The sequence below is a fragment of the Dysidea avara genome, chromosome 3 (genome assembly GCF_963678975.1).
Source record: "Dysidea avara chromosome 3, odDysAvar1.4, whole genome shotgun sequence".
NCBI lineage: Eukaryota > Metazoa > Porifera > Demospongiae > Dictyoceratida > Dysideidae > Dysidea > Dysidea avara.
This window is the reverse complement of record NC_089274.1, coordinates 20080258-20107919: the sequence shown is the minus strand read 5'-3', so window position 1 is coordinate 20107919 and position 27662 is coordinate 20080258. Positions and strand designations below refer to the sequence as shown.

General features: G+C 37.5%; 2 protein-coding genes across 2 annotated transcripts in view; one reads left to right on the top strand and one right to left on the bottom strand.

Annotated features, from left to right (window-relative positions):
- The window catches only part of LOC136250027 (programmed cell death protein 6-like), a 9622-nt gene extending 8553 nt beyond the window's left edge, over nt 1-1069 (bottom strand). Inside the window, exon 1 of the mRNA XM_066042187.1 lies at nt 836-1069. Coding sequence (XP_065898259.1) covers nt 836-1031 — 196 coding nt within the window. The 5' untranslated portion in view covers nt 1032-1069. The remainder of the gene's footprint in view (nt 1-835) is intronic.
- On the top strand, nt 1042-27662 carry LOC136250032 (coiled-coil domain-containing protein 43-like). Its single transcript, XM_066042191.1, has 6 exons — nt 1042-1269; nt 1316-1418; nt 2452-2617; nt 2817-2848; nt 6020-6230; nt 27397-27662. Exons 1-5 carry the CDS (start codon nt 1111-1113, stop codon nt 6205-6207), a joined length of 648 nt encoding a protein of 215 aa, XP_065898263.1. The 5' UTR covers nt 1042-1110; the 3' UTR covers nt 6208-6230; nt 27397-27662.

Below are 27662 nucleotides of genomic sequence, written 5' to 3'. Positions count from 1 at the left end.
CCAAAAAGTTACAGTGGTATAACTAAATACCGCATATAGCTAGTAAAGTCAGCAAATTATTCAGCACTACTATAGTGGACTGTGTGAATAAAAAGTAAATACATAAAAGAGTGTGTGGGTCATAATAACAGTGAAGCCTGATTTGCTTCAAAAAGGTTATGCAAGCGTATAAGTGTGTGTGTGTGTGTGTGTGAGACTCTGAGTATATAAAAATTCTAACATTTAAAGCTCACCGTATGCATACAATTTTCAAGGTATGTACTTTTCGTGGATTAGCAAATTTTAGAATTTTTGTGGTTCAGTTTTCACAAATCACTTGTTTTTCACTCAGGTCACCTATTAACTAGCATAGCACTGATCCTGATAATTGTTAACGAAAATTTCACGGACTGCCAAGCAACCACAAAAATCATGTCCCTTGAAAATTTGTACATATATATATATATATATATGATACTTGCCATGTGCAGTAAGCATGATTATTTGTTTTGCCCACAATATCACTACCTCTTATTACTGCAGTTGTGCATGTGTTGTGAAGTAAAGAAAGACTGACCATTGGTTTACAAAACATGTCCAACTGTAAAAGTAAGAAATGCAAGTAATGTGTGCCTTTGCTAATCCTCATGGACAGGTAGCTCTGGTGGTGCTAAAGAAAGCAAATAGTGGGTTAGCCAACAACGCAAAGTTGTAATATTTGCATGTACAACAGGCTAGATCCAGGTGTTATCCAACAGCTCAAAATAATGGAAGGAATCATTTAGCACACAAACACACTGTTATTCGTCTAGGAAATACGTAAAGACGATATAGACACCAGTCTGACATCTCATACCTCCAGCGGGTGGATATCCAGGCTGCTGGGGCGGGTATCCGGAAGGTGGATATCCGCCTGGCTGTTGTTGCTGATAGCCTGCGGGCCGTTGTTGCTGATAGCCTGCGGGCTGTTGTTGCTGATAGCCTGCGGGCTGTTGGTAACCAGGTTGTCCCCCGTACTGTGGTTGATACTGCTGCCCTGGGTAACCAGCCATTTTATCACCTTAATATATTCACGCAATATTCTATTTGAAGCGCACCAAAGTATTTAATTTGAAATCATGGTTTGCTGGCATGGCGGAGTACCAAAAGTGGATTAACTCTCTCTTTAGCGATCTGAACATTGACGCTGACGTGTTTGCGCCCTACGTTATTGGAATCCTGGAGGATGGTGAGATCCAAAGCGACAAGGAGGTTGAAGAATGCGTCGCTGAGATACTGAGTTCTACTATGGTACGTCACGTGATCACAAGGCATCTATTTATTTAGGTCATCTCAGGATTCTGAAGACGGCAGTGCTGAACTCAGCAGAAAGTTAGTTACAAAATGGAGGGAACTAAACCATTCCACCAGTGCAGTGGTACCAGACGATACCTCGAAAGGTATTTTAATGTACTGTAATAAAGTTAAGGCTCAAATACATGCATTGGAAAACTTTGACATGAGACTATACATGCATGGACTCAACCATATACCTAGTACAAGGTATATAATACATGCCTAGTTCTGTTGAAACACTGTTGTTAAACACTAACGTGTAATTCTAACAAAACACCGGAGTCACATGTTATACTAGAGTCTATATTCTAGGCATTGGTAAATGTACTTCACCTAATGTTTCATTATTGGGCAAGAAGTGAAGATTCCAAACTGTAAGTTGATCGTATAAACGCTCACATCACCACAATCATTATCACCCTGCACCTAGCGTAAGTCGCCAATTATTGGCAGATACCAATCATCAGCACTTGTAAACAGTAGAGGCTACAGGGTATATGGAGGCTACCAAGTTCGACAATGGGCTGTTATATCCTCTAAAACATTTCTTAGAATCATTTTCATTTAGTGATTATTGTTGTTAAAGCACTAGCATGGAATTGCGTAAAAATAATTTTATATTGGAATCCAGTATGCTTTTATATCTAACCTGAATATCTCTTGAACGGTTGGCCTCATCTTCGTAAAACTTCTGAGAAACGGAGTTATCCAAGGACTGCACCTCCCATAAAAATTTCACAAAGAACCAATGAGGCATCATGGAGTTACACACAAAATCGCACATTGTGCTGATAATTGGTCAACCACAAAAGTACAGTTGCCGATAATAGGTACCCCATGTCGATAATTGGCACACGATAGGCATTGCGATTTTCCTTATAACAAGACATTCACTTGTGAACGTGAGATAATTAAAATTTGGTGCGCTAAGAGATGAAGGACTGCTCTGTTAAGTGGTTCAAACCGGAAGTTTATATGCCATTGAATTAAGGAATTGCAACTGCGTGATGAAATGGTGCCGATAATTGGCGATTTACGCTAAACGTCTGGGCCTGGTGTTTAGATACCGAGTTCAAATCACCAGGCAGGTGATGATACCAAACTCTTGTGGTGACTTCTCTGATGTCTTTGTTCTAGGTGATGATTTGATAGATATGGTGCAGTTAGTACAAGATGCTGTCAAAGATTCAAATGTATCTGCAAAGACATCTGGCCAATCACAGCTCTCTGCTGCTGAGAAACAGCGGGTCCTTCAGTTAAGTAGTTATGATGTGGACGACAATGATGGAGACAACAATTTATATCCTTTGTGTACTGTGCCAGAATTTGACCATTGTAGTTCCTTGCGTGCTGTGTGTGCTTGTGTATATGTGTATGTTCTATTAGAGTAAAATGCTTGTCCCTGTGAATTTGGTGGATGCTCTATTAGAAGGGTAAAATGGAATCACTGTGGAATTGTTGACTGTTCTATTGTTGTTTGTCCTTAACTCTTTTCTCACATACAATGGAGATACTGCTCATTCATCACTCATGGGTAAGCACCTGTATGTGTCATTGGGGTCTGTTAGGGTTACCCACAAGTTTATGATTAATTAGAGAAGAATTTCTACTAGCCTGACTCTACCAAGTACTAACAAAATTCTGGGATAGAAAAATACATGTATTCTTCAACCTCTGAAGTCTTTCTGTAACCACAGTAATTTTCCCAAATATTTTCATATGGTAAGAATGGCATGAGTATTTTCCATTATATAAAAGGACTTAATACCTGACTTTTCCTTACGTAATCTATTCATATTAAATTAGCCTATTTAGCATACATGGCTGTTGCAGTTATATGATGGCCAGCCTATATTGCATTGTTATGGATGCTGTTGTTACAATTTCTACTTGTATATACCAGTATGGTTTGTTTGGGAATAACTTGTTCCAAAAACATCTGTAATAGACATTGTATAGTGTGTGTAGAGAGGATTCTAACTAGAAGCTGGTATTTTGCCTGGTTCAAAGTCAGTTACATAGTAATACTCCTTTATAAAAAAGAAAGTGTGATCCTGTACTACTTTTGTAATTTCATTTGTTTGACTATTGTTTTGTAAATTATTGTCCACCATTCATCTTAGCTTTTTGTCAGTAGAGTAAGAAAATAAATGGTGAGCCTTTTTTGCGGTACTTTTAGTGGTTCTTCATTTAAAATGTTCAGTAAGTTTAAAGATTTTTGTTCAGGCAAATGCTGAAATTGGTCGGAAAATGGTAAGTGGGTTGGAGTTACGTTTCCCAGCTCTGAGTGTAGGCACATGCATATATGTATACCATTTCAATGGTGTAGTGTACATACAGTACACAGCTTTCCCAGTTAAGATTAGAGATGTATTGTCCACTAATCAGTCATCCAGTTGCCATGAGATACAGTTGTGTTTGTCCATCATAGTTGACTGATTGGAGAATATGGTAGTTGAGATTGTTAGGAATTGGAAATGGTGAGAAATTTGCCGGTTTTGGTGAAGTCACGTACCATGTTTTTAGTATATTAATTCTCATGAAATTCGCTATCATTTTTTGTCATTTATTTTCTGCCATTGTGACATCTACTTCCTTCTATACATCTATTTGTCAATTGATGATTGATACCTGTCATATTCTCTGGCATACAATATCAATACCAACCTGGAAACACTTCGTGTCATTGTTCATGCTCTGTTTGTTCCATCTGGCATCCTGTAGTGGAATAGTTTGAACCAGTTTTTTTGTTTAAGTGTTAATTTTAGTAGTCTCCTTATATGGTCGATAGATAGTATATTTGATGAAGTGCTAAACATATTTACAACCAATCACAATTCATGGTTCATGGAGCTATTGCATGCTGGAGATACCTGTAAACAAATTTTAAAGTCGCTGACCTTATGAATTTCAATCTATCCAGCCATCTTTCTGTGAATGAATTTTAAGCACTATTATGGATGCTGTTGTTACAATTTCTACTTGTTTGTATCAATGGTGGAATCCAGAATGTACTACTGTATTTAAAGCATGAAGTTTTCTGTAGTTCAATAAGTGGCCAAGGCATGTTTAATACTCTTCAGCCAATCCTTTGTCCATTTGGTTTTTTGTGCATTTGGAGAGTGTATATATATAGTACCGTACTATATATAGGTGTATGTTATAAATGGTTTAGTTATGAAACACTGTATGGTTTGATATGCTGTAATCATAACAATGCACTTATTTGTAGAATATGTGTGACCCGCTGAGCGAAAATCCGCATTTTCCTCAAACTTCATTTATTGTCTAGAGAGAAAAATCAATGGGCTGTTAAAGTTTCAGCCTAATCTGGTAATGTTATAGTGATAGACAGCAAGAAAAGTAAAACAATTGATTTGTTGCAGTGCCAGAAAAAACTACAGGAATTTGTTTAATTGATCGTAAGTCTCGAGTGCAACAGGCTACAGAGTTGGGACTTGTGCCATTCTATTCACGATGAACTGGGGCATTCATCAAGGTATAGGTTTTGGCCTGAATACACCCGTGCTATTAAGCAAGAAGTTTGTTCAAGCTTAGAAACAGTGATGATAAAGTTAAGTTTTACCGCAACGTAACCAAATACATGTAACTCATGTTTGCTTCATGGTACAGAAACGAATCCATTTAATATTAGATATTTCAGTTTGCGTCTTCCTTTTACTGTTTACTTTAAAACATGCGTACAGCAGGTCACCTATAACTCCATACTTCAGTTTGCATCTGATAATAATATTTAATGAATAATTCACAACCTCTTAACAGGCCATTTCCAACAGGAAAGTGTGCATTAGACAGCTCTCCTAAAATGTGCTACCTTATTAATAATCTGTTCCCACTCTCTTTCAAGTCATGTTAGGCGGCCTTATTTGGTGCCAGTCGTTAAACTGTCCTCTTATGATGATATCAACATCAGCCAGCTCACATGTCTGGTGACATCAAGTATACATTAGATTATTTACTGGCTTGTTTACTTAATCTCTTCTCTTGTGGTGTATCCCCCTCTGCAATGTCATGGTAACAGTGTAGACATTAGTCTTGTGGGTTAAAGTACAAACTAAAATTTTTGTTTGAGGTACTAATGGTCTATTTTATTTGTATCTATGGTGGTCATTATTTTGAGGTGGTCTGTTTTTATTGTGTTTATGTAGTTGCTATAGTAATTAACTGATAAAGTGCAAATGGTGTGGGCTATGCTAAGATGGTTTGGTATTTTGTGAATTATCAAATATTGACATTGTTTCACCCACTATTACAGCTCTAATCCTGTGTGGGCCCTACAGCTGGTAGTCATTCTTGTGAGGCCAAAGTGTATGGTGGTATACTGATGTATTGAGACTGTAATAGTTCAGCTTGGCTAGGGCAATAGTGTATTGTCATTGAAGTAGGAGGATTTGTATTGTGAGTGTTCTTTAGTGAACGATTCTGGTCCTATGCATTGCAGCATAGTTGTTTCAGTGCTAAAACACTGCTGCGATGTGTGAGAGAGAGAAAGAACGAACAGTGACTTACTTAAAAAATCTAGTATTGATAAACCCATGTTCTCTGTGATGTCATTGGGTTTTAAAAAGTACAGTTCCTTATGTGTATATATAATATTCAGTACAAAGGGCACATCATACGTAGTAGAGTTTAACATTGAGAAAAAGGTGTGTGTTGTTATCAGGAAAATCATTTACTATACTAGGGGTATTTGAGAACATGAACTCCAAGGTGGTACAAGATGAGGAACGGCAACGACGAGACAAGATGAAGAGCAGCCATGAAGTGAAGCTGGAGAGAGACAGGACTAGCAGACAGCTGCAGTTACAGAGAGCACAAGAAAGGAAAGAGAAAGAAAAGAAGCGAACACAAAAGCAGGAGAGAAGAAGATGACGAAAGGCTGTCACCATTCAAAGGTGCAATATTACTGCTGCTACTTGTGGTCTATATGTTGATATAGCGGTCATATTAATGTCGTCAGTGAAACAGCTAGCCTGCTATGAATACTGCTTGGTAATTAAGTTTAGTAGCCCAAGTGTCTGATGACTGAAACCATCACCGTGACAACTATGCAAACTATAATGATTTAGCTATTTCCTTTGGCGAATTTTTATCCTTACCATTGTCTGCTACTGCTGAATGTGCTGATGCATGGCATGTATGCTACATTTGGTAGGGTATGGAGATGAAGTTGTTGTGATGATAACATTATGATTTATAGTTGTCATTTGTGTTAGTTGTTTATCATTTAATATTTTGATAATGCGTGTGTGTTTCTCAACAACACATTGCTGGGCACCTGGTGTTTGCTGGGGAAGCAAATGTTAATTGTTCATGTATTTAGAACTTAAACTTATGGTGCTTGCACTTTTACCTGTGAGACGTAGTACAGCCTCTTTTTTATTTCCTTGGAGGATTTGTCAGCACTGAACCTGACTAGTACACAGGTAGCCCAATGTTTCTCTGGGTGGGCATGACTGGTTTACAGAAACCAATGACTTTGCTTTTTGTAATTTTAATGTATAGTGTTTGTTCACTGTTTATAGTATAACGTACACACATGTGTCACACTCACACACAACACATGTGTACAGTACACTAACAAGACATTCCAGCCAATAGGATAACATGTTTACAAGTCATCTGGTGGGTGTACAAGCAACATGATAATGTCAAGAGGGACCAGCATATATTTAGTGGGGTAGGTCTTAGCCCACCATTGTGGCCTATCTTACTTCCATTTTAGCCTGTGTTACTTCACCAGTGCGCCTCATGAATATCACTAACTCTCCACGCTAGTGGTTTCAAATTCCATCTCTGAATTAATTAATATACAGCTCATCCAGTAAATTGATTACCTCACAAAGTGTTATTTTAAGTGAAGCTACCAGACCCTTGTGTCCACAATGGTAGCTATAGGCAATCTGGTAGTGATTTAGTGCAAAGGGGGGAACAACACTTATTGAACACTAGAACACTTGGAAGAAACCTACTAATCCAGCCACTCACGTAAGACCCCATACTGATTTAGCACATAAACTGAGGCACCTGATAATCAGGAAACTGTTGGTTGGGTACAAAGCCCAATAGCAGTACATCCATTTGTTAGCTGCCTCATTTTAACTCAATCCACTGATATTATTCATGTTGGAGCCTTCAGAATAATTATGTGGCAACTAACAGTTGAGTAAGAGTTTGCTTTCAACCCACGTCAAATCTTTCCCACCATTTCACTCACAACATTGTACACTTTGTCATCGTATTGATTACTGTAACAACTCATGGTGGGAGCAATCCTCCTATAATCCTACCAAAGAATTTTTGATTTTGTTACAAGTACAGCAATACGTCGTAGGGGGAGGGAGGGAGGGAGAGATCAAAGGAGGTTGGTCACATGTTATAGTTGTATGACGTATTGCTGTGCAGCCAAATATGGTGTCTGGTGTTGATAATAAATCCTGCTTTGTCTCATTCACTAGAGATAATGCTTTTTAACTAGGAAAGCGATCTATTGTGTTGGGATGGCTGAAAGAAGGTTTGAGAGTGGTCTGGGACATGTATGGCATTGATGTACCAATTCACACATTACTTTAGAGTACATACTTGCACTGGTGTTAAATATAGCTTGAAACTTTTCTTTTGAAGTTATGGTGTTTTCAATGATCAGCTTCATGTGAGGTGTGGCATGCGCATAGATATAGTGTTATGCTACAGTTATGCTAGAGATAGGCAAGCTGGTACACACATTAATGCTGGATGGCACCATGTATTATTTTTGTGTCCACGACAATTTCATTGGTTAGTTATGACTGTTATGTAGCAACTTGGATTGTTGGCCTGTTCCTGTTTTGTTAGGGAACTCTCAATTTTATATGTTAGAATAGCTGGTAACGAGGATTGTCTTAGCAATGTGTTTGGACTATGAAATATTTTATTTTCAATGATAGAGGCTGCAAATTTTGATAACTTATTTCTTTGAGGTATTTACTCAAATGTGATTGCAATCCTTCATGAAAGCACAGTTATTTTGATGACAATTTAAGCCTATGGTGGTATGTTTAAAATGTGTACAATTCATATGTTTATTTGCTGGTCAATTGTACATATTCCTTAGTGGGATGGAGTGATTAGTATTTGTATTGTTTGTCTATTTGATATGTGAGTATCCAGGGAACCCTTCTGTATATGTTAGGATACTACTAGTATATCCCATCCTAGTGTTGGTTCATTGGAATTATTGATGCCACGATATATCGTATATTGTGATAATCGTGATAGAATAATCATAATAGAGAAAAATCTATATCGTGATATAAAAAATACAAATTATTTAGTAAAAAATTTGATATAAGCTGGCAACATGTGGTGATGCATAACTTTGTCAAATCATTGCTATAAATTGATTGGAAACATTAACATATTATAAGTCCCATGATATCATGATTATTGTGATATTATATCGTAGCATCGCTATATGATTGAAATAAAGGAAGTATTAAGAGTTCAACATCTACTTACCATCAGTAATGTTGGGAAGTGGTTCAACTTTAATATATAGTGGAGCACCACTGTTTGTGTGAGTGCGTCCTGCATGCGAGCGTGCATGTGAGTGAATGGGTGTGCTGTAGTGTAATGAGTAGAGTATTTAAGTATTGTTTAGTGTATTGTCTTCAGGTAACTCACTCTAATCACAGAATGTGATTACTTTCTATCCAGCCTAGTATGACCAAGTAAACAGTTCTTTCCTTCTGTTCAATGTGACAGGAAGCGGTAATGAGTTTACCACTCTTAGCAGTTAAATGATAATCATTGACTGAGCACACAGCTGTACTTTAGGGCTGGTAATACAATCATATTCATTTCATTATAACCTCTGATACATGCAGTCAACTTGTGGAGGTTTTTTTTTTTTTTGAAGTGTCCTTGTAGATTTGTATAGTGATATCTATATATCTATCCTGTGAGACATAACTTTGTTTGATTAATGAAAGTATATCCCGGTATTGGACACTGATAAATTTCCATGGTTCCATTTGTATAGTGGACTCACATTTAGACCATTGAAACCAGGACGCCTCTCCTTATAAGACAATCAGGATGCTTGTCCATGGTCCCAATTTGTATTCGTGTATACATATTAGACCCATGAAATCAGTACCGTTTACTAATGAGTACATTCCCAAAATGCTTGGAATAGATTTCACTGTAACATAGTTTATTTTTATTTTTTCACATTAGGTGACTGGTAACGGGGACAATGTGTTCTGACTATGTCAACAGTTACTTATGTCCCTTTTATAAATTTTGATACAACTTACAGTGGTATTTCTTTGATATCTATAGTATAGTTTGCAATCCTCGATAATTTGTTTAACAAAGCAATATCATTTTGAAGTTAGAGCTTAAGGATTGCTTTCACATGATAAATGCCTTCAGTATTACCTGAGCCACAATGCTGGTAGTAACCTGCAACAATAGTCACAATGAATATCTTTTAACAAGCCTTATTGGTGAACTTGGCAGTATTGGTACACGTTCATTTGTTACAATACGACTCATTATATAGTACATAGGTGTTTTTGTAGCATAGGATGAGGTATAGCATATACAGTAACGCTGATCTTTGTTGCTATGTGTTAAACACTGCAGGCATTAACAAGTCAAAAAACTAGTAGAATTAGGATGTTGTAGCATCTAAAACTGCATGATCACAGTAATGCAAATGTTTTTTTTGGTTTTTTTTGACTTGCCATTTGAATAATATCTTTATGTTTCAAGGGCATTAGTAATACTACTTCAATATACCCAAGTAAAGGTATTTGGCAATACTGCAGAGTCTTAACTGGTCCTGTACGAATGTCTGGTCCGACTGAATTTGACTAAAATTACGGGTATAGGAGAGTTCCCTTTGTAGAGGCAAAATTCTATTGGTAGAGGCCTGTAGTACTTCATAAACTGCCTTTAAATGAGCGAAGTTCCCTGTAGTCACTACTGTTAGAGAGTATTGCAGCAGAAACAAATGCCAGATTTCACATAAATGACTAGTAATTTTTTGTGGTGCCATTGATGAAGAAAAAGTGTTTTATGGTCTTCCTAACTTACGAGTTGCTGTAGAAAGCTTTAAGGAGAGGAGGTATGATGTTAATACACAAATGCTGAATACTTGTCTTGTGTTGTGGGTGGTCTTGCTTAGTGGCTAGGGTAAAATGTCACTGAAAAAAATAAAAACCCTGATCATAATTTGACTTGCTTCATTGCACTAAAGTTTATCACTGATGTCAGTTAATGATAATCATTGACTGAGCACACAGCTGTGCTTTAGGGTTAGTAATACAATCATGCTCATTTCGTTATAACCTCTGATATGTGCAGTCAACCTGTGGAGGTTTTGCATTGCTCTTAGTTTTTCTGAATTTGTCCTTATTAAGTTGTGTATTGTATTGCTGTCTGTGTGTATGTGTGTGATGTTTTTTCTAATGACTATCTATTGATGTTATTGTTTAGGACTTATTTATGCATAACTGAACTTTTGAAAAGGGCAACCTGATTATGGACAACTGCCCATGGTCCCATTTATACAGTATTAGTGTACACACCTGAAATCAGGTCACCTAATTAACAATAAGGAGACCTTGGTAATCAAGACACTTGTCCATGGTCCCATTTGTAATACTGTACACTCAATTGTGTTCCTGATATCATGGCCACAAAAGTGTGTAAAGTAGAGGAATTCTACTATAGCCGATTTTCATACAGAATGGCTAGTAACAAGGACAATGTGTTTTGACCCCTGAAAAATGTCATTTCAATAGTTGTCTACAACTTTTCATAATTTTGATATGATTTTATTTCTTTGATATGTTCTCTCTATAATGTAGTTTGTAATTCTTGTTAATTTGTTTAACAAAAGCAGCGTCAGTTTGGTTTGCGTTTAAGAATGGTTTTGCACATGACAACCACCTGCGCTGTTGCCTGAGCCACAAATAAGTGGTAGTGCTTGGACAAGCACTTCATCAATGGTCAGAATGATAATCATTTCACTATATGTCTTATTCTTTAACAAGCCTTATAAATGAACTAGGTGGTGATGGTACACGTTCATTTGTCACAAAATGACTCATTATTCGTAGAAGTTTTGATAGCACAAGATGTACGGTGTAAGCATTGCTAGCTATGTGCTGAGCATTTATTTGTTTGCTGTCAACAAGTCCTTAGGGTTAGCCAGTGGCGTAGCCAAACCCGGGCAAGCCAGGGCATTGCCCGGGCATCAGACTTCTTTGCCCCACCATCAGCTCCTAGAGTAATTATAAAGACGTGGGCTGGATAGCTCGAGATTTTGCTAAAGTTACTTAACTAGTCACTGTACAAGAATAAGTATAGCACAACTTATACAACACTCACCGTGCCATTTTCGCCGATGGTTTCCTTCTTTTTGGCTAAACAGAGATGGGGTTATCCAAGGGATTTTCCCTACGAGTAACTTGATTGTGCACAAATAGAGGAGGCAATAAATAGAAGCAAGATCACGTGATTACTAAAAACCGCGCAGCATTGTGGCAAGGGGTGAAGGACAAAGAATTGGTTTCACTATAGTGGGCTGGACGGTTTACATTTGGATTAAGTGATCACGGTAGCTATCGGTGTGGTCAAAACTCGGGAGGCAAAGTAGTCTAGATGTATTTGTGAAATTAGCACCCATCTATCCGTGTGGATACTGCTCAGTTCAAACGGTATGGAGTACTTGTTCAGTCAGCAATTCTTTTCTTTTTGTTTCTACTTTTCTAGGCTAACAACTGTAGTGGCAGAGCATAGTCATCACGTGATAGAGCGCCTCGTGCTTTAATTGAAGAATCTTTGTAGTCTGGTATTAAGACACATGTAGCTAGATGTATGTAATATGTTAGAAGGCCAGTAGCTAGCTAGGCGTCTATTAGGTTGATATTAGTTATCTTGCATACAGTAGTGTAGGATGATACATAATGCATTTTTAAAATGTTATATTGATGTCCATATGAAGATGGGCATGTGTACGTGTGAATTGGCTTGCCCACCCATTGCCCAGGCATGGCGAAAAGTCTGGCTACGCCACTGGGGTTAGCAATGCCCAAAGAACCGGAAAATTGAAAGTCACAATAGTAACAATACCGATAAACAATATTATTCTATGTGCCCTTGTCAGCAATAATCACAAGTAAGCAGTATTGGAATTTGAACACAGTTTCAACATTTGAACACAGTTCCAACATTTGAACATAGTTCCATCATTTGCATTTGTGGTTATATGGAAACCAGGCTTTATGGTGGTATGTATTACTTTTAAATAGTACACAAAATTGAAATGTTTTGCTTCTGGTCCACTGAGTTACTAGGGAAAGTGGCAAGATATGCAGCTGTTACAAATGGATTGGGTTTACCACTTTATGGGCATTCAGTTAATGATAGATCATTGATTGTAAACACAGCTGTACTTTAGGCTTGTAATACAATCATATTCATTTCATTGTAACCTCTGAGATTTGCAGTTACTTATGGGAGTTCTTAGTTCTACATTGTTTGTTATTTTTTTTGTGAATGTATCCATCCATCCCTATTACTTGTGTTCTGTGAGATAATGACATGTCCAGTACATGTCAATGGAATTGTGTATTCCATTGTGAATCTGTGGTATTACCCAGAGTTCTCGCGTGCATATATTGTAGACTTTTACCTTTGCATTGTTTTGTTTTTGGTGTGTGGTACTATTATTTCTCTGTGTGATATTGTTATTGATGTGTCCAGTACAGATCAATGGAATTGTTGTGCTCCAATTTGATTGTGTGGTATTACAGAAACGGTGTCCCATTGAAGACACCACTTGTGACAGGAATGCATGTATTAGTATTGGAATGTGAACGTGTTGTTCAACACTTCACCGCATGATCAGTAGGAAGTGTGATTGGTTAGATTAGCTTTTGATTGTTCTGTAAGTGGTACTGTAACACTGCCACACAAACAACACTCCTTGTTTTTGCTGTCATTACTAAATAATGAGTGTCTCCGTCTTGTTTACTTGAAAATGTTACTTGAAAGTGCTACTATAGTGCTGTGTACCTGAATGGAAGCTTGGGAGGTTTGTGTTTGAAGTGCAGTTTTATTTAAATTTATAAAATGTGAAGAACTAAGTACACAACCATAGTCAGTCTATGATGGATGTACCTGTTATGAAAAAATACCCCTTTGTCTGGAAGTCATTGGATCTTAAAACATGTAGTGTACAACCCAGAACATACCTGTCCCTAGTTAAAACTTAAGCTCGTATTCAAGGACGCAAAATGTATGTACTGTATTGATCTATATTGAAGCTTGTCTCACATGGGGCTCAAGTATATGCTGGGTTAATTATATAGGCACTCTCAGCATCACTTCATCCCCAATCACCCTGCACTTTGTATGCCCTAAGAAATGAATGCCTGGCTCCTTAAACTCCAGGTCTAAAATGATATTATAGGAAATAAATGTCCCAGCTTCTATACAGATAAGTATGGTACACGTAATTTTAAATTTTGATGAAATGTCAAGCTGACAAGCTTGCAACTGGTATCAGTGTATGGACCACTAGAGACACGTGTACAAGGCTAGTAGCACTGTTATCTTTTGTGAGAACTATGACTCAATTAAACTGTTATCATTAAAACTAGGAGCGCATTGCAGAGCTTATGATAAGAATTCTCTGCTGTCCTGCCACAATGTCCTGACAAACCAAAATCGGCCGGACAATTGCCAAAATTGACTGGACATGAGATGAATGCCCAACATGTCTACTGTAGCATAGCAAATAAACATTATAGTGGTAAGACATCACATGCCTTACTGCAGCTGTTATGTGGTTAAAGTACACCAGTGGGTTGGCAATGGTACATTTATGGTCACTCCCTTGGGTTGTAAGAATGTATACTATCTCCTGGCAACCAAGTGAATGTTATTGTTGATAGCATGCCAGCTCAGCCCTTAGGCTCCTTCTTTATGCTTTGATGGGACACTGTGTCCGGACAAATTGCATTATGGTCAGACATCTATGCAATTTGACTGGATTTTGTCCGGTGTCCAGACGTTATCATAAGCTCTGGCATTGAAACATATGGACAAGGAAGCATGCAATTCCATACACTGCTAACATTACAGCAATTTCAAACATGGCGTCTTGTGCTAGTGATGTATATCATTAGTTACATTATTCTTACGTGCAACAGGGATACACAGAATGGGCCGCTACTCCATCGTTTTGTGTAAAGGTAGCAAAGCTGTTTCATTAGGAAGGCCGTTGAGTCAAAGGAACAGCTTAGAATAGTCTATAAAAGTAATTTTGTGTCAGTAGTGAATGTAGAAAGGCTGTCCTACCATGCCTGTGATACCATTCTTCCATCATGCCATTCAACTTCATTTCCATAGCTTTACTTCGTCATGCTAGTACTCGAGCATGTCCCTCATAATATCCTAATTAGGGATTTGTAAAAGTATAATACATGGCAGCCATATTTGAATTTCGCTGTTTGCGTAGTTACATGCTCCCTTGTCCATAGGATTCGATGTCCTCCTGTTATAACAAACCCACGAAAAGGTAATGATTAACATTAATCTATGACCTACTGTACCATATTACACTAGTTTCTTGGCTTTGTGTTCACTGACCCTGACGTTATTGTGATATTGTTCCTGCTGAATTGAGTACAGAGTGTAGTTATTTGGTAATACAATGCTGTGTGTGTAGCCTTCTTTAATATCGTCACCATTAGAAGGGGTTACTACGTAGTTGTCATACAATAGTGGTGAGCTGTATGGTCTGAATACACTATAGAATTAGTGATGTGTAATGTGAGCTCCCTACACTTCTCTATCCTGACTGTAGTGTAGTGATATTGTGGCAGTTATGGTGGGTGAGTGTGAGTTAACCTGGTTGGGTTACTGTATCAAGTGATTTGTCATCTGTACTTTTTTGTGATGTATCTATACTGTGTACGTGTGTGCATGTGTGTGTAGTGAAAGCTGATTATATGTTTTTCTTATTGATGACGCCTCCTTTCCTTTACATAGCGTATAGAGGGATACTTTGGTGGGGGTAAACTTTGGTGAATTTGACGATTTGCTACAAACTCTCCAAAGTTTAACCAACCAATTACTTGCAGTGCCTCAGATTAGCATCTTAGTAGCTAAACACTGAGCTTAAATTCGCCAAAGTTTATTTCACCAAATGCAATTTAGCTTGCTATTCACCAAAGTTTACCCCCGCCAAAGTTGTACGGTAAAAATCAAAATGTGTGGTATACAGATTGCACAGTGATAATGTTAACAACCTGTAAACTGTTCAGACCTGTTCAACCCAACAGGTCAGTACACACTATGTGTGTGCATGAATTTGTACAACATGTGTAGGCAGTCTACTGAATTAGGGCTATACGATAACAGTGCCCGAATGATAAAGCACTTGTTGTATGTGTGCTTGCTCGTGTTAGCATGAATTCGTACAGAGTTAGGGCTATGTAGCAGTTCCCAAATAATAAAATGCTTGCTGTATGTGTGCATGTTCATGTTAGCTTAAATTTGTACAGAATTAAGGCTGTGCCCAAACAATAGAAGTATGCTCTTCACAACAAACAATGATATATGTGACTGGATCTGCGAAGACCCGACATAATAGTGCAAGCCTAAATTTTCAGTATAAGCCATTGATTGCAATGGGTAAAATATTTGTGTAATCGAAAAAAAAATTCGTAAAATTTTTAAACGCTTTGTTCTTTGTGAAGAAAGGATCCAATGATAAAAACCTGGATATCATCGTATTTGCCTACTCAAGAGACGTTCAAAAATCTTTGTTGCGTTGCAGTAGACCAAAGGATACGGGCGTTTGTTTACGTCACGTCGAAACGATCGTACGCGATCGATTTTTCTTCATTGATTTTGTCTCTGTATGCAGTGAAGAATGGTAATAGAAGAAAAAACTTACCTGGTAATGGACTCCCCTGTTCATGGCGAACACAATGGTGCAAGTTGCAACTCTGTACTGCATTGTGTTTGGAAGTTACAGCCATTTTTGTAAGCGCATGTAATTTATTTTCCCAATACTTGCTGTACAAAGCGACCTTTCTGTTGTTGCTACTTTGTAGGCTGTAACTCTAAAAGTTGTTGGCATACAAGGCTAAAACTTGGCCAGAGCATATACTTGGCTAAGGAGATTATAAATATTCAATAATAAAGAATTTGAAAAATGCACCATTATGTCGGGTTTTTGCAGATCCGGTATAGTTAAAGTACCTCCACACGTGTGTATGGAAAATACAGCACGAGGGGGAGTGTCAAGAGGCTGATACAGCACGAGGCAAAGCCGAGTGCTGTATTTGCCTCCAGACACCCCGGTCACATATTGATATTGAAAATTTTCACCTGTTGCATACTTGTAACCTTCAAAGAGAGGACGGATACATTTGAGAGCGAACAGCCTTTCTAGAGCTGATTCTGTTTTCCGCAAGATTATTGTTTAAATGTGTTTTATATCTGCATATTTTACTGTGTGATAGTAATTTAGACAATAGTGCTACTATCCTGAAATGTTCTTAATAAATCTCATAATGAATGTGATAGCAGTATCCATGGTCACATGCAAATCTAAATTCCCCATTGTGACTTGGAGTAGAGTACAGCCCTGGCAAAAACACAAGAATACATGTGCACATGCACGTACACACTGTGCAAGTTTGTACACACATAACTCTGATACATATTAAAGAATATTTACCATAGTAAAATTGCATCCCCTCGTTCAATACAGCAATAGCAGTCTGTTCTTTTTTGTACTCTAGTAATGTAGCCAAGATAGGTTGATGAACTGTTAACAGCTGGGTTCACTAGGGACAGTGGTTCCCTAGCAATCTAGAGCTACCGTAGATATGTATGAGTATTATTCTACCTTCCGGAATGACTTGAATAGCTTGTTTCCCATTACAGTAGATTATGTGAATTATTTTATTGTAGGAACATGGAGATGGTCCTGCACGTAGGCAGGTACCAATACTAGTAGAAAATAAAAGAAACATGATCTTTTGGCAGAATAATTTTACATATCAAAACATTGTAAACCTGTAGGAATTGAATGAATATAACTATCAGCCATTATGTAAATTCATATATATTGGATAATTTGCAAAATCTGTTATCTACACATCACAAATGTTTATGAGATGTTGTGATGTAAGCAACGTTTGTGAGCAGATACATTAAAGGTACGATGAGCTAATTTATCATTATCAACGGAATGTGTTAATGAGTTTAATGTACTCGATGACATATTTTGATGTTTTGTAGTGTTTTGTGCTGATCACTCATAATACAGATATTATATCATTGCCAAAGAAATTGAATTTTTTACTTGTTCTTCTTGTATCATTGACATGTACTCCTTGCTGACATTCCTCACTGGATATACAGTAGAACACTTTCTCTCTAAATCCAAGCAGCCAAAAAGAGAAGTTTGTACCACTTATGTAATAAGGCCACGAAAAGTTTTATGACTGGTACTGTATGGCTTTTCACAGTTACTACTTAACCAAAGTAGCTGTAAACTTAAATCCAATCTTCAGTAATGAAATTGTGTGACTACTGATTCGGTTTAGAAGCTGTGTTCACAATTTTTAGCACTGTTACAGTGGTAGTGATGCTTGTTCATTCTAAAGTAAATGTTTATCGTCATGTGATAATAAATTTGTAAGGGGCGTTTTCTTTGCCTTTTAAAATAGCAGCAGTGAATCTATTTCTTGGGAATCTTTATTGAATATGACCCACTCAATGTTTATCGTCATGTGATAATAAATTTGTAAGGGACGTTTTCTTTGCCTTTTAAAATAGCAGCAGTGAATCTATTTCTTGGGAATCTTTATTGAATATGACCCACTCAAGTCTGTGCAGGAAAATCCTCCTGGGGCTAGACTAGTAACCCACAGGAGGGCTGTCCAAGTCTCATGGATTAAGGCCATGGAACCTGAAGTTCCGAATACCACTAAGTGCAGTTGGGTGTCTGCTTTCCCAGTTGATACCAGGTTCCCATTTAGTAGCTGGGCAGACTGGAGCAATGTGTAATAAAGTTTCCTGTCCAAGGAAACAACAGCACATTGAACCTGGAACCTTTTTGATTACCAGGCCAGTGCTATAACCACTTGGGTATGCTGCCTAACACACACCTGTAGCCTGTAGCTACCCATCCATAGATGATTGCAGTATCCTCGGAGGAAACCCCTGAATAAGATGACTAGTGGATCAGGGTTACATTGCCTTACAAAAACATGAGTGCCTGGTGAGATCCCCCTTCCTACGAAAGGTCCTTCCACAGGGACAGTGAAAAGAGGAGGGTCCTGGGCTTCCATGATCTAGATGATGTCTGCCACAAAAGCATTGATGTTTTGTCAGGTCTCCAGAACGTTTAAAAGTGCGTCCACATGTACAAGTAAAACTTTGAGTTAGAGAGGGTCTGTTAGCAGCACAGGCTATGCTGCCTCACGCACACACACACACACACACACACACACACACACACACACACACACACACACACACACACACACACACACACACACACACACACACACACACACACACACACACACACACACACACACACACACACACACACACACACCTGATCCTGATCACACTGCCCTTGTGGGTTACGTGTTCCCCCAAATGGGGGAGCAAAAACACTTAAAGTGGATTGCGTGATCTTCTGTGGACAGCAAGGCTACCAGCACTCTTAAACCATCGTTGGCATTGTTCACATTACACTGCTCGTGTACTGGCTTCTCTCTCTCTCTCTGAAAGGCATTTGTGTCTGTTTAAATCTCCAAAAGATCTCTGACACACTAAACAAAATATTACTTGTGTAGCTGTTCAAACTCTCTCCTCTGAATGATTGGCTACATTGCATATGTGAACAGCCAGTCCCCCTCTGCTCCTGAACACACACACACACATGCATGCGTACATACGCACACACATACATGCATGCATGCGCACACTTGTATTGACACTGCCTGTTTGGGTCACGTAGTCCTCCACCACAGCAGAGAAAGCAAGAACTTGTCACACTGGTGGAATACACTTCTTTAGTTAGACTTTTAGGCCCCCAGCACTCTTCATCCATTGATGACCATGTTGGCATTGAACAGCTCCATGTTGGCATTGAACAGCTCCATGTTGTTCAGAGATGGGCTTAGCTCGTTCTGTTAAGCACTTTTGCCTTTTCAGATCTTCTGGCCTCCTAAAACTTCTGCCACAATCATTACAAAGAACAGATTGTTTAGGGGGAATACTGGCTTGTGTAGAATGTTCTCTTGTCTCACATTTATGTACAACTACTCCTCCTCAACTCCTGAACCAGCTCTCACATCTCTGACATTAAACTACACCAGACTGTTCCTCTATAGGTACCTGTAGCTGTCATTCTGCAGTACACTTATGACGAGCCTTACCACCCTCAGTCCGAAAATACCTTTGACATATTGCACACTGCATCTGAGCTGCATTTAGGTATTCCTGCTCATCATCATCTACAGATTGAAGATCTAGTTGTCACCTTGCTCTATCATAGCAACAGCCATCACTGATGCCAAGAGATTGCAAATCTGACTTCAACACATCCCTCCATCTTCTCTTGGGTCCATGAAATGGCCGCACTTGAGGTAGCCACCTAAACAAACAAACTCATGGTAAACGATGGTCATCCATTCTCGCCACATGTCCCAGCCACTCTAATCGATGTCTTCTCAACTTGGTGGCTATAGTGTCTTCTTGTTGTGGCTGATGAGATGTGCTCCTCCCATTGTTGTCTGTTAGTAGTATATACCCAACATCGTTTTGATACAGCTGTGGTAGAAGCCGTCTATTCACTTCAAATGACAATGAAGTGGTGTCCAACATTCACTGCCATACAAAAGGGTGGATAGTACACAAGCCTGATACACATGACGTTTAGTTTTGATGGCCAACTGATGGTCAATAAAAACAGTTCAACGTAGTGCAACAAAGGCCTTCGAGGCATTGGCTATTCTCTGCACCACTATTTCCCTCTTCTGCAATCACTGATCCTAGATACAGAAACTGATCAATCCACTCAATTAAATCATCTCCATCTAGTGCAGTGTACTTTACTGCACGCTAGGTCATTATAGAGTACTTATAGAGAACACATAACGCAATTATGCATGCATGTCCATAATATGACTTGTACTGAAACGTGCATATAGAGAATGCACATATGGAGAAAGTCACTATAGCAAACAATTCAGTATGCACTTAGATGTAGTGGTCTCTAGGTGTAGTGGTCTTTTCTATGGACTCTAATAATGTATCCAAGATTGACTGTTGAACTTGAGTTCTCAGTGGAGAATGGTTTCCTAGCAATCCATAGCTAACTATGAACAAGTGCTATTCTACCTCTAGAATGGCTTCAGTATAAATCCCTTGGATACCAGTATGAGCTCATGATTGAGTCTTTGCTTCAAATGTAGTTAAATACAGAACAAACAGGAAGTAGTTACTTGCAAGATGTAGGATGGGCAATCATTTAATTATTATAAAAATCGCGATTATTACTAGTGATAATCGAAATCTGTAATTTGATGTATAATTGTAATACACACAGTAATATTTGTGAGTTTTCAAAGGAATCGTCATTGATTTTACTGTTTTAAAATTGACTGTTCATATAATGTGTTTTGTGTTTTTCATTACTGCAGTTGAGTGGGAAATACAGTGAAACTGGGGTCATGTGTAATACGTTCACTGGTCTATTGCTTTTTAAAAAATTCAAATGTGCCATTTGTGTGCAAGCCAACCTGCATAATGTAACTACCTGCGTAATAAGGTCATCGTAATAAGATAGAAACTTTATTCATAGCGTTGTTTGACCTAGTGCAGTATTTAATTCATTGCTGGCATGACTAGTTCAAAGAATCGTGTTATCTTTTTTAGTTAGTAATTCCTTAAGTTACTGGCTATCCGAACATCTGCTATTAACACACTATACACCTACAATGTGGTTCAATTAGCGGCAAATAACTTCTTTTGGCTCACCCACAGGTTTGATGTCCTTGGTTACAAGATGTAGCAGTTATAAGGCAGTTGTGATAGCAACTACAATATTTCATGTACTTGCTGTGTAGCTGTAATAAAACTATAATTTACTACTTTAAGCTAAATGTATTGGTTGCTTACGTCACACTTGTTTACTCTCTGAATGTCACTAGAGTCTTCAGCTAATTGTAATAGGACAGTTTGGTATATGGACTTAGCTTAGCAAGTCACGTCAATAATGTCACTATGACAGTTATACATGGTAACTGTAAACACTTGTACTGTGAAGATGTTGCTGGTGAGCATTGTAGTAGGTTCCTTCCTTGTTTACATAGTCATTTTCTGTCTGATGCTCATCCACATCAGTTCTGCAGACCACACATTATAGTGTATGTGTGTAGTTATAATCTGTCAGTGCATGGTAATAATCTTTCAGTGCATTAAGGGGATATCCAATCACTTGGTAGTATGTGTGTTTTTGTGAGTGTGCGGGTGGGTGGGTGGCCATACTTTGACCCATATGTGAGACACGGAAAGGATTTGCCAACACTGATTCAGTACCTGAGTGGAGTGGTACACAGGTGGTTTGTTCTCCAGTGTCTGTGGAATGTTTACATTTTAAAAGTTAAATTCTCATATATTAACACAATATTAAAACATTTCACTACCAGCTAATAAAACTGTTACATGAGGTGTGAGATAACACTTATTGATATGCGCACTTCACTAACAATATTTATTGAGCTTTGTAGTAGTACAAGTAGAAGGGAAAATAAGAAAGTTTAAGGGATTAAAGGAATAAAAGGTAGTAAAACAATGGAGGTCGTCTAAACCTGAAGATATACTAGTGGACAGTGATTACTGTATCATGGGTAATGTTTATTTTCGGATATTTCAAAGCAGAAGCTTCCCTAATAGCGGTAGGGTGGTGCAGCACCGCCCTACTGTACTCAAAATTGTTGTAAAAAGTATGTATAGCATTGAAAATTTGACTTTGATGTTGGTAGTGAATTGACAGCTTTACCACTGTACTTTATTTTGCTAGGAAAAGGCTCTTCACTTTGAAAACAATTTCACAAGACCCACTGTTCTTTAATTCCCACAAGTAAAGTAACTTACCTTCACATGATCATTAAGTTAATATCATTGTACTGCACCAATAGCCAGTAAACAGCTGATTCAGAACGGTCATTGTTGGGAAGTGATGCTGTCTGCTACAATAATTCTAGTTTAGACATGATTGAGCTGGTGGCTGATTAGAATTTGTTCCACTATGAGCCGAGACTCCCCCAGTCTTCTCTCCAGTGCATAGGGATTAGGATTAATCCATCAAAGATGGCAAACGTGCACTTGTTTCTTTCACAATTTGTCACACAAATTTCTGTTTATTTGAAATCCACTTTGAAATATGCACTTTTCAAAATGTAAAACCTTCAAAATTCAGATTTTGTCTCTTCTGCAAAATTTTCTGCTTTGAAAATAACCTGCTATACAAAAAATGTCCACTAGTATATCTTCAGGTATAGGTGACCTCCCTTGTTGTTGTTTCACTACTTTTATTTCTTTGATCTTTAATCAGAATTAAAATTCCTATTTTTTCTTTTACTTATTTGCTTATTATTGTTAACTGTTTTTGATGACTGGTGCATACTGTATTAGAAAGAATGCATGGTTATTGTGAAGTGATTTATTAGCATATAGTGGGTGTGTGGTGGGACTATCGTATCATCTACCAACATGCACTCATTAATCTGCTGATGTGAGTAGGATAATGAGTTGGGTACACTATCTACTGGCTAGGCTACATACATACTTCGTTGTGGTGTGCAATCATCCTGTGATAGTTTACATCTAGTAATACCCTGAGACAGTTTTGTTATTATTTCATGATAGATCAAGACAGGTCTAATATCATTGTTGGTCTAGTCATGTGGATGAGGTAGCAGTATCTCCTGTGTGTACAGACAGTAATATTAGACATGTATATCCTTGTTAAGGGATTTTGTGTAACTCTTAAATATGGCATCTGTTTTGTCAAACAAGAGCTATTAATACCTAGCATTGTAATGAGGCTTCTTATAAGAATGTGTGTATTGAAGAGGTAAGTCAATCTCTCTCTCTCTCTTAGCCCATGAGGTATTGTTGGCAGCCAAATTGCTGAGTTAGCAAAACTAAACAGTAAACTGTAAGGAATTTACCTTGTAGTGTATCATGGTGTTTACCATAAGGAAGAGTGTAGGGACATTCCCTTTGCTACACATGATGTAATCACAACCATAGTACATATTTGATAACAATAATACACATCTCTGGTTACTAATGGATTTCAGTAGAGCTTCTGAGAATAGTGATATTATTGTATGTTTAATAGTTATTCCACGTCACATTGGCATGCTTGCCAAATTGAACAATGATTAGAATGTCTTCAACATTGTTAAAGTGTTGACTAGCATCACACTACTTGTATAACTGCTCCCCTCACATACAACTAGTAGATGTGCCTTTTGTTGGGTGTGTCCTATTGACTGTGCTGACTCTTAGCTGACTAATTTGTCATGTGCAATGTTAGCCATGCGCTGGTACAAGGATTGATAATTCCAAGAGCTAGATTGATCAGCTTTTGTGGTGTACTTGGTATTGTAACATCAAAAAAATCCCTGTGTAATTCTTACAAATTTATCTAGACTATTGAGATGTTTTTTTGTTTTTTTTGCTTAGCTGTGTACATCCAACCCCTGACAAGTTTAAAGACAATACATACATGTTGTCGTGGAATTATATTATTGATGTATGCTATTGGTATATTTATTGTCTAGTCCCTTTTTTGAATGGTACCAAAAACTGGGGACTGTCTACAACTATAAGATGGTTATAAAATGAATACTTTTATGCTATGAATAAATTAGCCCACCTTGCGTTCAGTGTTAAAGAAATGATATGATAATGAAATAATGTGATGACTTCAATCAGTACAACATAAACAGTCATCATGTCTTAATAACCTCACCACATTACGCTGTGATATCCTGTTTGATGAATACCTGCTGTAATTCTTATACCTGATATCATTTCAGTTTTATTTTACTTTACTTTTAAATGCTCTTTTTATGTGTATTAGTGAAAAAAGCCACTTTCACATACCAAAATAGCACATGAGAATACTCCATTAAGTTGATGTTTTCACAATCAAGACTTAATATTCAGCTGTGTGTGGAGCTTTTACCATACAGAGGATGGGAAAAACTTTCGCGGTAGAGGGCAAACAAACTTATTCGCAGTTAAACTTTTGTGGTGGACAAAAGTATGGTGGTAGACGAAAGTATGACGGTAGATGAAAGTATGGAGGTGCCTGCTCAAAGTGCTTATAGCTGTGTATGTGAACAAGCCACACTACCAACCAAAGTGGGCATGGTTCACAACGATTATGACGCTTACATACACCAGACAATCAATTAGAGTAGAAGTGGCCCCACGTAAGCGTACATGCAGCAATGGACATGGCTTCATTCACACCTTCAGACTGCTGCAACACACCTTACTGATGAATGGGTATAGCTCCACATATGACTATAGAGACAGTGATATACAAATCCCGATGAGTGGGTGTCGCTCATGATAGAAGCTGGATTGCTAGGACTTTCCACATTGTCAAGCAAATTAGATATGAAGGTACTCATCATAGGTAGCTGGCAGTAGGGGAAACTTTCATGTTTTTTCATAAAACCCGAAAGTTTTGCCCATCAAAACTTTCCCCCTATACGGTAGTTTCACCTCTCAAGTAGATAATTGTTGCCATAGTTGAAGCATGTGGGAGATGACTGTTGTTTGAATACCAATGTTCAAGTATATCATCACTCACATTATATACATATACTACACCAGATTTTTACATTACTGTCCAAAAGCTGAATATGGTAGAAATGTTATTCACATTTCCTGTAGTATAGATTGAAATAGTAGGAATAAACGTAATGAAGTAAGTGAGGTTGCCTAACTTGCAGCTATACTAGTACACGATTAATTCCTACATAGTCCATACTTCAATCATATAACTTGTCAATAGCATATTATCCATTACAGATAGTTGTTTTGTAGAAATTTATGCAGCATGTAACTTGACTCTGAAGTGTTTTACTACAAAGTTTTTTACTCACACAATAAGACTACTCTTTTACAACTTTATCAGTGTACTTGTTAATGATGTTAAGAATGGGGTGTAAACACTGAGTTGGTTCTAAGAATGGAAATTGACAATCTACATATATAAACCTTGACATGGTCTATGGAGAAACCATACTGATACTTGCAGTGTTTATTTCATAAGGAAATATGTGATATTAAAATCCTGTTTACTATTACTTGATCTTAAAATCCTCTACTTTACCTGATGTAAATGAAATAAGCACTGAAATAAGTTCTGAACTATTGTTGACAATAATTCTTCTGGTGGTAACCCTAAAAACTAGTTTATATAATGTTCCTAGATTGGGTTGTATGAAGGGAAGGAAATTGAATTTCCTTTTTATTTATTAAGATGATGGTAGGGTATTATATGGTCTTGCCAGTCAGTTAGTGGCCAGTAGTACCTGCTGTATTACCTGCCAGTGTATAATGAATATATTTAATTCTATTTTATCAATTAATATTAGAGATCTCCATCTTACTGTGTGGGTGAACAGTGTTTTTCTTTCTGGTAGACATTTTTTGTCTTTGTCACAACTCGTTGATTAGGAATTGTAAAATACTTCTAGTTGTGCATGGCTTGTATGGCTTGTGTAGCTCCTTAGTAAGTATTCGTAAGTTGTCTGCAGTTTTACAAGCATGTTGTTTTAGGAATTTTGGTTGAAAGCATTTGCTAATAATCTCTATAGTATTGATGAAAGTGTGTCAAGTACTAGCTCAGTCTGCCCACTGCCTTGAGATATTTATCTGAAGTTTAATCATACAAGATTGTCACTGTAATAGTTTGATTGCTACTTTGATGGCTTGTTTGTTTCAAACAGTTTCTATCTGAGATCAATTTCAGTCTCCTAAGGTTTACATTATTGACATCCCTTGACTAATTGCAGTAACTTGCGGATATCACATTTCAGTTTTGTAGCTAACTACTCTCTCCTCCAAATATGGTCATGTTTACTCCAGGGCACTAGTTTACATGTATTTGTAGGTATTTCGTGTACCAGTACAAATAAGTGTACAGATATAATGTTGATATGTAGTGTATAGGTTGTCATAGATGTGACCCGCTGAGCGAAAACCAGCCCTTTTCACAAAATTCTATTTTGCCATAAAAATAAACTGGGTAAAAATACGTGTGCTGCTTAAAAATTTTACGCACATTTCAATCACTTTAGTATAAAGCTCAAATTAATAAAACCTATAAATCGCCAAATTTTCCTGTTCATTGGGAGTAAGAAAATCTTTGTTTCATGTTCATGCAATGCACAGTATGTGAGTTACAGATGCTAATGTATGATGATGTAGAAATATAGTTTACCGTCATCATTTTTAAATAAGCGCCTGTAGTTTATTTACCATATTGTTACTGTACAAATCGAGTTTATTCCTGTCTAGCACTGTAACTCCAAGATTATTCATCAAAAGGGCTGAAACTTTGGCTGTCCACTCCTTTGTTACTATAGATCACAGAGAAGTAATAAAATGGAATTCAAGGAATGTGCAAAAATGGCCTATTTTTGTTCAGCGGGTCACATATAGCTGTCAGTGGTGTCCAGGTGTAAACAGATTATTTTGGGCTAACGCCTTTAAGATTGACATCCTTTGGGTAATTAAAAGTTTTTATGGTGAAACATTTTTATGGTAACTACACAGAGGAGCCACCCAGTGTCTAATTTCTTCATCTAGGTTGTAAAACAAACTCCAAAAATAAAATATCCTAACATAACCTTGTTATTTATGGGAGCATGGTCACTGTTTATGTCCTTGTGTTTTCTTGTAACATTATTACTTTGTTTCTTTTGATTTTAGAATTTATTGCAATCATGTATTTCAAGATGAATTCATCAAAAGCAGAAAACAGATATTCAAATGAATTTGTTGCACATTATTTTACTCTCACTCACACACACACATATATGCATAATGATTTCAGCGTAATAGCAGATGATAGTACTGTATATAGTATTTGGCTGGACTGTGATTATTATTGGTATACACATAAATGTGTTCACATTTCATATGTGCAGTAAGACAGCTATGTTCTTTAAAAAGTGATGCCAAATTTTATAAATCTT

Bases quoted from the DNA above. Each gene is read 5' to 3' on its own strand.
- LOC136250032 (XM_066042191.1), top strand. From the start codon at position 1,111: ATGGCGGAGTACCAAAAGTGGATTAACTCTCTCTTTAGCGATCTGAAC. The intron at 2,618-2,816 runs TCCTTTGTGTAC...TTTTCTCACATA, and splicing joins GATGGAGACAACAATTTATA to CAATGGAGATACTGCTCATT. The intron at 2,849-6,019 runs GTAAGCACCTGT...TTACTATACTAG, and splicing joins TGCTCATTCATCACTCATGG to GGGTATTTGAGAACATGAAC.